General features: G+C 29.9%; 3 protein-coding genes across 3 annotated transcripts; 1 reads left to right on the forward strand and 2 right to left on the reverse strand.

The window, feature by feature from the left end:
• Positions 1–110: 110 nt before the first annotated feature.
• MED20 (Mediator complex subunit 20) lies at positions 111–1766 on the reverse strand. Its single transcript, XM_085192327.1, has 4 exons — positions 1526–1766; positions 1309–1451; positions 770–1029; positions 111–360 (listed from the first exon to the last, which is right to left on the reverse strand). Exons 1-4 carry the CDS (start codon positions 1537–1539, stop codon positions 151–153), a joined length of 627 nt encoding a protein of 208 aa, XP_085048453.1. The 5' UTR covers positions 1540–1766; the 3' UTR covers positions 111–150.
• Positions 1767–2095: 329 nt separating this feature from the next.
• Herp (Homocysteine-induced endoplasmic reticulum protein) lies at positions 2096–8509 on the forward strand. Its single transcript, XM_085192326.1, has 4 exons — positions 2096–2498; positions 4800–5227; positions 5515–5718; positions 6053–8509. The coding sequence occupies exons 1-4, from the start codon at positions 2364–2366 to the stop codon at positions 6297–6299; spliced, it is 1014 nt and encodes a 337-aa protein (XP_085048452.1). The 5' UTR covers positions 2096–2363; the 3' UTR covers positions 6300–8509.
• Positions 8510–8649: 140 nt separating this feature from the next.
• LOC146535090 (uncharacterized) lies at positions 8650–12006 on the reverse strand. The gene is made up of 5 exons (XM_085192328.1): positions 11725–12006; positions 11308–11454; positions 11046–11182; positions 10240–10439; positions 8650–9553 (listed from the first exon to the last, which is right to left on the reverse strand). Exons 1-5 carry the CDS (start codon positions 11861–11863, stop codon positions 8743–8745), a joined length of 1434 nt encoding a protein of 477 aa, XP_085048454.1. The 5' UTR covers positions 11864–12006; the 3' UTR covers positions 8650–8742.
• Between the last annotated feature and the right edge of the window lie 88 nt (positions 12007–12094).

Consider the following 12094-nt stretch of genomic DNA (forward strand, 5'->3'; position numbering starts at 1 on the left):
AGAAAAGTGTCTAAACACTAGGTTCCCTCTGCCTAACCTGTTGTGTTCGGGATAGAGCGTGAAGCTGATTTAAAGTACATATACATTTATTAAATCAAATCACCCACAAACATAATTCAAAATTTTATTTAAAACAAAATAACCACAATTTCAAGCACTTCTCATCCCAGTTGTCTTCCTATAAGCACTAAAATGTTCCAAATACTGATATATAGTATCAATAGGTGTGTATATTTCATTCATTCTGCTTAGTAAATGCTGTGGTGGTTGCACCGGTACTGATGGTCCAAGGAGACCCTGGAGGAACTCTCGAAGTAAACCCCATACTGCATTTGCCATTACACAGGGGCGGTATTCAACCTTAAAAAGATTTGAATTAATTCGTTTTCTTATATTGCACAAGTCTCTAGTCAGCTTTGTTATTGTGGTGACTAATAACCAATTCAAATCTAAAATATTTGTTATTCAAATACACTTAAAAGCACTTTTGAAGGGTTTTGAAGTGAGTAGTAAGAGAGATTGAGAGAGACAGTGAGAGGGGAGACTCAAGACCAGACCAGACCAGAAATGAAAATAATTTATTCTCCGCTGAAATCTGGACGCATTGCTTGAGTGGCTGAACCTAAATCCACGCTTTGCCTTGTTAGTAGAATGAGGAAATTAAAATATTTAGAAATATCTCAAATATTTAGAATTCAACCCAAAACCTGTTGTATTTATTACACATAAATTATATAATATAAATATTCTAATATATAAATCAACCTACTTCAATAAGAACACCTTTGAAATTTTGATTCATAGTAACAGAACCAAGTTTGATACAAAAATCACCCAACTCGAACCTTGGACCTTTACTTTCGATTTTAGTCTGTTTTTTAGAAGTATAATGATGTGATAGTTTCATCATTAGTAAGTCGAATAACCCATCGGCTATTACATGAATATTTTTAGTCCCACTCTCTAATATTGAGAAGACAGAAGCTGGTTGTTCTGAATTATGTAATATGTGAACTGTTTTTGTTGTACCTTAAAAGATAAATTAGTGAAACAATTAAATGAACAGTTAGGCTAAACTAAGCTAAAATATTTGTAAAGTTAAACTAAGTTTTATTAGACTTGTAACTGTAAATGTAACTTCAATATTATTTTCTTTGATGAATTTGTATATTTATTAATGCTGGAATAGCATGCTGTATGTAAGTTTATAATCCGCTTCACGCCATAAGTTTCATGTTGTTTTTGTATTTATTTCTGTCTGCCTAATGTAATAATTACTTTTTGATCAAATAAATATATATTAATTACCCATTTGAGGATGTGATAAATAACTTTCACAATCAACAAGGAATTGTCCTTGTTGTGAAGCACCAAGAGCTAATATCCTTTTTGTTAGTAAATCGATTACGTATGTACCGGTTTTGTGTTCTGGCACTGGATACTGCTGTAAACTAAAATAAAAAGCTGGTTAATGTATCTGTACTCAAGTATTATATATTTTTTGTAAAATATGAAGTAAACTTACACAGTAACACCCATTTTTTTAATTTAATTATCAAAGTAAATAAATATTTTATTTAGGTTGTTTAAAAAACTGTATATCCTTCCTTACAAAGATTACTAGATATTCTTAAATAAATATTAGTGAAAGACTTTATATTTATTTTGGACTTAATGATTTTACTCTCTTCTTCAAATTAAAAATATATTTAGTATTTTTCTGTTTAATAACAACTTTACAAAACCAATAACTAACGAGTCAAGGTTAAAGAACCTTTGACATTTGTAGTTCTGAAACCGGCTAAAAATATGATACAATAGAAATGTGTAATATATTTTCAGTTTTTTATTAAAATTAAGAAAAAAGTCATATTTTATAATTATCATTTATCACAAAATTAAAATTAATAATAACAAAAATTGATGTACGATAAATTATTTAGTTTTAAAGGGAACCAAGAACCTAATGTCACTATAATAACAAAAACAACCAATCATAGAATTTTACGTTGCAACGAAAACCATTCTCCAATAATAATAAAGAGTTTCTTCCAAAGAGAACAACTAATTGAAATCACACATTTTATCTGGACCAATGGCAGCAGAACAGATAATTTAATGGCAAAATTGACAAGTGTGGGGGTCTCCTTTTATTATACACTATTTATTTACGTTTAATCCAATTAAATTTGGCTATTGCGTAGCACTACAATTGTGCTTTAGCAATATTTTACTGTGTGTATTAATTACTAGTTATATCATCTAAAAGTGTATTCAAAATTACAATTTATATTTTATCGTGCGATTATTTTTAGTATTTTTTTCTTTTGTATTATCTAACATTTAGTTTAGTGTGGTTAAAAATGATTCCTGATAACGTGACTTTGGTTGTGAAGGCGCCTAATCAGCAAATTGAGGATCAAAATATCGAGTGCCAGACTTCTTGGACGGTCAGGCAGTTGAAAGGTCATCTATCTGAGGTCTACCCTAATAAACCGGTAAATAGTCTATTTGTTATTTGTTTCTATTTATTATGTATGTGCTTCGATCATAAAATAGCAATTATTATGATTTATTATTAGAACAAACTTATTTATATTATATAATTTTAGTTAGTGATAGTTATTATTTATAGATTTTTGAGCAACAGATGATTTTTTATGTTGTATAAAAAAAATTAAATCAGCTTCACGCTGTATACCTATATACAGCATAAATATGTGATATATTCCTTTTTAATGCTACTTCTAAGTAGCATCAACATTTTAATGAGTTCTAAATAACTGTGTTATCAGTTATGTGTATGCTTATTTGCAGTTTTAAGTGCAAATGATAAAAATAATAGTCACTCAAATAAAAAGTGCTTATTCAAGGCTGTTGTCAAGCAGTTGGATAGAATCTGATTGTAAACTCGATAGTTGTGGGTTCAATCTCTTAATACCTCAAAAAATGAAAAGAAACATTGGTAATGGAGGGTCTTCCTTCTAGGTTTCTTTCATTCTGTTAACACCATACATATTTTTTTTAAATCTTGCATTACACATTTTTTGATAATATCAAACAAAACAATAAACTGATTTTTATCATAATTACTTCATATCTCATCAGGATTATTATATCTTGACGTAAGTTGTAAGAGTTTTCAAGGTTCTGAACACAATTTCCTTGAGTATTTTATGTAAATTTTGATACTTTTGCAGTTACAGATTTTAACACTGTATTAAGATTAACATAGTATTAAGATACTCAGTTCGCACAATCCAATGTTCAAGACATTTTGCTACCATAATGTATGACTTTTATTATTATAAAATTCATTCATTCCACCAGTTGAGAATATAATATCATGTTTACAATGTGATGCGTCAGCATGGCCTTTTGACTACATGTTGTTATATAATCCTGATTGCATGAAATTTTAGTTTAACTTGTATAATTGGCTATTAAAGTAAAGGCTTAATAAAATTGGTAGTAAATTTTTTACTTCTATATGTAATAATTAAACAAATATTTAGTTCTAAACCAATATATTATTATTGAAAATTTTTTCTAAATTTTTCTTACAGGGAAAATGGCAAGAATAAATAGTAAATAATAAAATCAAGTTGCATTTCATATTCAAGTTTCTAGGTTTCAAAACAAAAAAATTTTTTTTTTTATATATTTTTGACTTGCGTCATATTGGTTGAACAGGAAAATTGAGAAAAATAATAATTTTGCCATCCATGCCCATACCCAATATTGTTATTTGCTTTGCCATTTGCCAAAGGAAAATTAATTATTTCCCTCAACAGGGACTGAGTGAAACTCTGCCTACACCTGCTACATGCAGCGTAAAGCTGATTAATGATTAAAAAATATTATTATCGAAACACTTTCAAAGAAAAAAAAAGAATTGTTTCAAGCACATAACTACAAGATTTTTTTATTTACATATGTCTGCTAAAGATTGTTTCTACAAGTGTTTCTGATACAATTGTCTTGCAATGCTACACTTTTTTGCTTTTTTATTTATCGTCAACTCAGTGATGAAAATATAAATCAATGATGAAATTGAATAAGTAATTGTCACGCATGAGTTGTTTGAAATAGAAAGTAGCGTAAATCTTAATTATTAGAGAAAAAAAATATTATGTTGAATACATTATTTTAAAATATCTAACATTGTTAATTAAGTAGCCGTCGTGGCTCAACGGTCATCCTCTAAACACGAAGGCCGCGAAGGCTTCCCTTGCGGAATACAAGACGATATGAGGCGTTGAATTTCGTCACTCAACACATTACGAATACTTGTATTATTACGCTCTCTGAAGAAATTAAATATTTAATATATCCATTTTCTTCGCTCTCGTGTCGAGGCAAAGCGCGGCGTTCAGTTTCGCCACTCAACACGCAATGCGACCAAATTTCGTACAGTTCGATGCCTCTGCCTATCCTGCCATGTGGAAAAAAAATTGAATCCACGAGCATACCAAAACAACTTGTAAATGCGTCATGATGGGTTTGATTGTTAATGTATGTAGGTATATAAAAATGACTATCCTTTCAATGTACCTGATTGTTCCCATAATCCATTGTTTTTGTCATTTGATACGATAATTTAAGCATCCGTTGCGCCGTATCTACTTATGTCCATTATTTTATTTTCCGAAGTATAAATAGGAGAATTGGCTTAGCTTAAAAATTATATTATAGTCTATAAATAGTTTAATAAATTTATTATTCAGACAGTGGAGAACCGAAATATTTTAATAGAAACGGAGTGTCTTAACACTAGGTTCCCCATTTTTCTGTTACAGAAAGCAGATGAACAAAAGATAATATACTCTGGCCAACTATTAGATGACAACAGCATTATAAAAGATGTCCTAAGACACTATGACAGTCAAAACACGCATACTATGCACTTAGTGTGCTCAACCAAAAGAATGGCAGAGCCAGAAAAAACACCTTCGACAGACGGACTTCGTCAAAGGAATGTTCCAGAAACTCCCAGACCAGCAGAGACCCCCAGACCGGAAATGCGACAGAACGATCAAAATCATACAGTGGAAATGCAGAATTATTTTAGTTCGTTTGTAAATAATTATGGCAGAGTTCCCCCATATCCTAATTATAATTTTGGAGAAGGGTTGCCTCCAGTAAATAGTGATCCTGCCTCGATGGCTAATCATATGCTGATGATGCAGCAAGCCTATATGCAGTATATGCAACAGTATGCCAATATGTAAGTTATTTTTTTTATCTGTGAATATGCTATTTTTTGTCTTACGAAATATTATATGTATATTTCGTATATAGCTGTGTATAACAACACTTTTATAGCTGGGTAACAGGACTCGCGGGCAGTATTGTACTGAAAACAAGGAACTGTTTTCACTTTAGTAGTACAGTTTTATTAATTTCGACTTTACCTAGGAACCGTCGATATGTACAATTTATGTGAAGATATTTATTTTTCACGGTTAGGTCGATAGTTCTATAAACATTTAATGCATTATTTTTCCCCCCAAGGGCTCAAACTCCCGACCCGCCAACTCCCCCAACACCAGAACAACCACCTCGCCCAGAACCAGAACAAGAGGACCAGATGCCCAGAGACTGGTTGGACCACCTGTATGCGGCGTCCCGGTTCGCTATATTGGTCTCGCTGTTCTGTATATATGGGAGTCCGGCGCGACTGCTGCTCATTATCCTGCTGGCAGCCGCTGGTTATTTGTGAGTAGTTCTTTTGGTTTATTTTGAACTGTTGTATCCTGCTGTATAACAGGATAGGTGGAGGGAATCTAATGTTAAGGCATTCTGTTCCGCTAATTTTGTGACATTGCATTTTTGAGTGGTTTAACTCGACGACACGTTTATCTTACTACCAAATTCAATGGGATGTGGTAGAAAAATAAAACGTCGTTTGATAAGTGTATCAGAGTCCGGAAATACAAATAATTCATTCCCGGGAAACGAATTCACAATTTTGATTTTGAAAAATTACATTTATATCATTATTTTAAGTGACCATGCCACTATTAAACACAATTAATTATTATACTTACAGACACCAAATCGGCTTTTTCCGTGATCTCAACGTGAATCCCGTTAACAACGCTGCCAACGGCAGGAATAGACGAGAACGCAACGTTAACGAACCAGCACCCAACGGTAACGCTAATGAACCACAGACCAACGGTAATGAAACCAGAACAGCAGATAATGACAATAATGATGATAATCAATCATTATTGTCTGTGACTTGGATGATATTTACATCGTTCTTTGCTTCGCTTATACCAGATATTAATTAATGGTCATTGATTTTAATTTGAGTGTTTTGGTTATTTGGGTAATTCTTTTTTGAATTAATCATTGTTGAAGTTTATGATTAAATAATGGTAATTTGTTTTGGAGGATTTTGTGGATTTAAATTTTAAATTTTACGTCGAATATGTGATGTAACCAATAAATTGTAATTATTATAAAAGACATTTGTCGAACCGTTTTGTGTTAGAAAATTGATATATTTCGTACTATGCTCATATTTATATATGATCTATTATTTGAGTGTTATTCAGTTTTTCATTTATTACAAAAGAAAATGGGAACATTTCATATTTTAAGCTAATGTAATTTATAAACATATGAATGAATTCAAAATGTGTTCAGTTATTGTAAATCAGGTTTTTTTGACAGAAAAAGGTAATATTAACTTTTATGATTTTATAAACATATTTTTTCTCTTATTTTGAACTGATTATAAACCAAATATTAATGTATGTAATTTTAATAGTTTTAATTTGTACTGGTATGATTTATTTTAAATAAATGTTTGGCCAATAACATGTTAAAAAATTAAAAAGCTTTAAACTTTTTTTATCTAAGAAATAAAAAATATATTTGGTTATCTACATTTTGGAAACATTTAATAGGCTTCAATGTGACTAATTCAATATTATTTTTTTTTTAATTTCACAATTAATATTTCAAGATAACAAAACCTTTTAATGTTGGACTACATACAGTGGTTGTAGGTTCGATTCCCGCTCTTATGACTGAAATATTTATGATTTTATTTTGTAAACGAATATAAAATGTTTAAAAAACATAAAATGCGGCGCTTGGTTCCGCTTCTCTGTAAATAAAATATTGAACATATTTACTACTACTACTGTACTTTAACTAGAGGTGTGAGTTTATTATCAAGTTCAGATAATAAATGTATATAAAAATACAATTTTTATATACGTGTGTGTGAGTGATGTCATCTTAACAATTCTATTAATTAAATATATTCTATAGAATAAAATCTTATAAAACTTAAAGTTTATAAACAGCTTAAATGTCTACTTAACTGTTAGATAAGTTGTTGCTTATTTATTTGACAGATATATTATGACAACTTCCCACTAAATTATATATCAGCTTCATGTTGTATCCCGCATGTTGCACGGTAGGCAGAGGGTTAAAACAGTCCGCTCTCCACTTTCCCCTGAAATTTGGAGGCATTGCGTGTTGTGGGGCTCAACGCTGCTCTTTGCTTTGATATCAGAGCAAAGAAAATAAACATATTTAATTTCCTCGAGTGGGAATCGAACCCACAACCTGTCGCGATGACAGTAACGCTTGTGGCCTTGCGCCACGACTATAGGAAAGTTTAAATTCTTAGTACCGACAAGAAATAAACATTTATTAATATTGTGTATAGATTTTTTTGTATAAATAAATTATTTTCGCCCTTTAAATAGCCATTCAGTTTTTTTAATATCGTAATATATATAGTAATTATAGTAGTCAATATGATACAGTTTTCACCACATTTTACTATATTATAAAAAATATGTAGGCATTATAATTTTTAATAAGAGTTATATATCCATATTAATAATGATTAATATTAATGAAATCTGATAATTATATAGACATTCTTTTATTATATTTTCGTTTTCCCGGTTTTTTAAAACAAAAAGAAAGCTGGCCGAAAATCAGAGAATAAAGGAATTATGTAAAAATCGAAAATTAAATTAAAAAAATTAATATTAAAGTTTTAGTGGTGTAAGGTTAAATTATGGTTTGAATTTGTTTGACATCCTTTCATTCCTTTCATTCTTTTTGGATTACAGATGCGGTACATAATGGACATATTATAAAATGTATAATTTATGAAGTACTGTGACCCCTAATTAGATTATTTAATACTATCATTATATATTATATTAATTAATTCCCGTGTTTAACGTCATACAAAGTTGATGCATTTGATAGTGTTATGCATAATAGATATTTTTTTGTGTTATATCCTGCTAAGAATATAGATATTTCAGGCAATGTATAAAAATTTTAGCGTAGCGGGACTCGAACCCGCTCCTATTGAAAACTTTCTAACATTGGAGTTCTAATCCCGGTACGGTCAATCTTTTACAAATTTTCTGAAATATAGATCATGCTAATGTTAATTACATTTATACTGTGATAAGTTTCGTGTTTATTTGCATTCTCGTAATAAATTATTGAATCGTAAGCGGTTTGTTTTAATTTTTTAAGCCTTTTATTTGGTAGTAGCTACTATACTCTCCCACTAACCACGTGATGTTTTTTTGCTTTTTTAACTTCCCCTTGGTTGGTTGAGAATGGAGCATAAAGGTACAAAAAAAACTTAAATGTTCTAATCTTTTTTTTATTTATTAAACAGCCAATTAATATTATTTATAGCATATTATTGAATGTTAGCAATTATTATATTCTATTACTAATTCAAAATTCATCATCAATATTAATATCCATTAGTTCTTCATTTACAATTTCTTTTTGTATTAATTCTGAATCTATGACAATTTCATTATTTATATTTTCAACTTTATTTTTGTTTTCACTATTTTCTTTTAAAATTTCTACATGAATACTACATTCGTTATATTTATCATTCACAGTAGTATCATCTTTATTTAAATCATGATTAATATCATTTTCTTCGTATTTTTTAGAACCATCAGTATCATTATTTTGTGTTTTATCATTAATTTCTTTAACACCATTTTCAATCTCATTATCATAAACTTTCAACTGTTTTTGAGTTTGAATTTCATTGTTAACATCATTATTTAATGTATTAGCTATATCATTATCATTTTGTAAATCTGTGTCACTATCTGTATCCATTCTTAGAATATTATTTGAATCTTCATTATTTTTTTCTTTTAAATTACTTTTATGAATATCAACAGTTATAGATGCATTAATTGTAGTAATTTCGGCATCATCATCTGAACTATCAATTACATTAGATCTATTTGTTCTTTTTATACTATTTATGTTTGTTTCTTCTGTGTCGCCATTTACTTTTCCACTTTTATTATTGTCTATATTATTTTCATCAGTGTTACCATTACCAGTGTCTTTTATAGAAGTATCCACAACTTGATTATTATTATTAATTATATTGTTATTAACATTTTTAAGTCTTGCTAAACGCCTTTCTTCAGCTAACTTTCTGTTTCTCAACATTTTTTCTCTTTGTTCATTGTTAATTGTTGGTGAGGATGTTGCTACAGGTGTCATTAATGCCCTGTAATTGAAATTTACATATCTGAAATCTGTACTAGTCAATACTTCATATTTTTTTTAGTTTATAGTATTATCAAGCTGAAGAATTTGTTTGGTTGAACACAGGAATCTCAGGAATGAAACAGTTGGGGAAAGATTATATTTGATTTTCACTGTTCAGGTATACAAATTTACGATTTCTTGAGTTTCACCACTCAACATGCAATATCTAGAAATTTCTGTAGAAAATCGTCGTAGGGGCTGTCGTGGCGCACACAACTGTGGTAACTGCAACGCGACGGTTATGGGTTCGATCCCCACTCGAGAAAGTGAAATATTTATTTACATTCATATTTCCATTTCTTCATTTTGGTGCCAAGGCAAAGCAGTGCGTTAAGTTCTGCCATGCAACACGCAATGCCTGCAGAATTCGGCAGGAAGTGGGGAACAAAGTGTCTTAACACTAGGTTTCCTCTGCCTACCCTGCTGTGTGCAAGAAACAATGATAAGCTGATTTTGATTTGATTTTTTCTGTAGAAAGTGGGTGATGGAATGTCCTAATATTATATTAGGTCCCTTTGCCTGCAATGCTATATGGGAAAAACCATGAAGCTGCTTAATAATACAGTGTAACATCCAGAAATGACAATAAAATCATACTCAACATATTAAAACAAATAACTAATCATATAAAACTAAGAACATTACCTATTTTCTCTAACTGTGTCCACATGTTTTTTAACAGAACCAGGTGCCGGTGTGGACCGGGCCAATTCAATTTGCTGTTGTAATAGCTTATCAAATTCATCTTCAGGTTCTTTTTCTTCTTGTTCCTCATTACTAGAATCCTTTTGTGTTACTGTTTCCTCTGTTATGTATTGGTCTGTTCTTATTTTGTGGAGATGGACCTGAGATATTTTAATAAAATATAAAAAAAACATCTTTAGGTTTTTTGTGAAATGCAGGGTAGGCAGAGAGAACCTAGTATTAAAAAACTCAATTCCCCATGCTTTTTCGTGTTAAGTGATGGAACTCACACCACACCTTGTCTAAAAGAGTAGGGAAATTAATGAATTAAATATAATTATATCCTTGAGTGGGATATTGTACCCACAAATGTTCCATTTTTGTGACCAACTAATACTAAATATTTCTTCTTTGTCTTTGAAAAATAAATAGATATATAAAAAAACATAGTTATACTATCATATTTTTATCATAGAAAAGTAACTTAACATATCTGTTTCATTTTATAAAAAAAATTATTACTGCTTGATTTTGAATTGTTTTTTAAAAATTCACAAATTCTTTTAATTATGCACTATATCTTATTTTTAAAACATTGTTTATAAATTCAAAATCAACATTGCTATTGATCTTGTTACTAGAGCAAGGAAATGTATTTTATGCCACCAAGTGAGAATCAAACCCACATAATTGTGTTTACAGTCAGTCACTCTCCTAAAAGTTGCTTAAATGAAAATAAGCAATAATGTATTAATCATAGTACATACCATGACAGGTCTCTTTTTACCAAGAGTTTCTATTTTCTTTAAGCAATCCTCAAATTTGAATTTTGGATACAATCTATATGCCCAGTGTTCTAATTTCTTTAAAACGAGATCTAGGTCTTCTTTTTCATGTCCTTTTCCTAAATTCAATAAATTAGAATAACTTTAAAAAAAATAGGATTTATATATTTAGAACCATATATGTAATAATATGCATAATTAAAATTAATCTATTCTTATTGTAAATAAGAAAAGTATTATTTACCTTTAAACTTAAAATCTTTGAAATGATCAGGTATAACTTGTATGCCTCTAGGTCCAGTAAGTCTGGCCGGATTGAGAATAAATCTTGGATTTTTTGTAACACGGCGAGTTTTCGTTGAGCTAGGATCTACTCTTCTTTTATCTTCCTCTGAAATTGGTCATTAAAATACATTTGTTTATTACTCGCAAAGAAATTGTACTATACTATTAATATTTATGCTTAATATTTGGATTATCTTTTGTATTTTTTGCAATATACGATATAAAATGAGTGAGGCCACTCAAAACGCAATGCTTCCAGAATTCGGCGGAAAATTACAAATGGAATGTCTTAACACTAGGTTCCTTCTGCCTACCCTGTTGTATGCGGGATGGATACACCATGATGCTAAATAATTTATTTTAGTAAATAAAATACCTGCTTCATCTTCTCTTTCACTATTATTTTCGCTATCCGAACGAACTCTCTCCTCGATCTCATCACCTTCAATTACTCTTTCTAATTCCTGCGCTTCACCGGCTTCGTCTTGAAGAAAAACGTCCTCTAACAGAGACATTGTCCTTATTATAGTAATATATTTTTTTATTTTTTTATGTCAGTTTAAATTTAAACATTATACGGTAATAATATTACTAAAAAGCTAAAAACAAATAAATATTATCAAATTTTTCTTTTCCTCTACATTTGATTTGACATTTAATTTTGGCGGTAAAACAGAATTAAAGAAATGCTTGTATTTAACACAGATAATATCCATTTACGTTTCATAGATAACGTAACGTGTGAT

Source organism: Heliconius melpomene, chromosome 10, assembly GCF_056956725.1.
Source record: "Heliconius melpomene rosina isolate 202511_hmr_F chromosome 10, ASM5695672v1, whole genome shotgun sequence".
NCBI classification, from domain to species: domain Eukaryota; kingdom Metazoa; phylum Arthropoda; class Insecta; order Lepidoptera; family Nymphalidae; genus Heliconius; species Heliconius melpomene.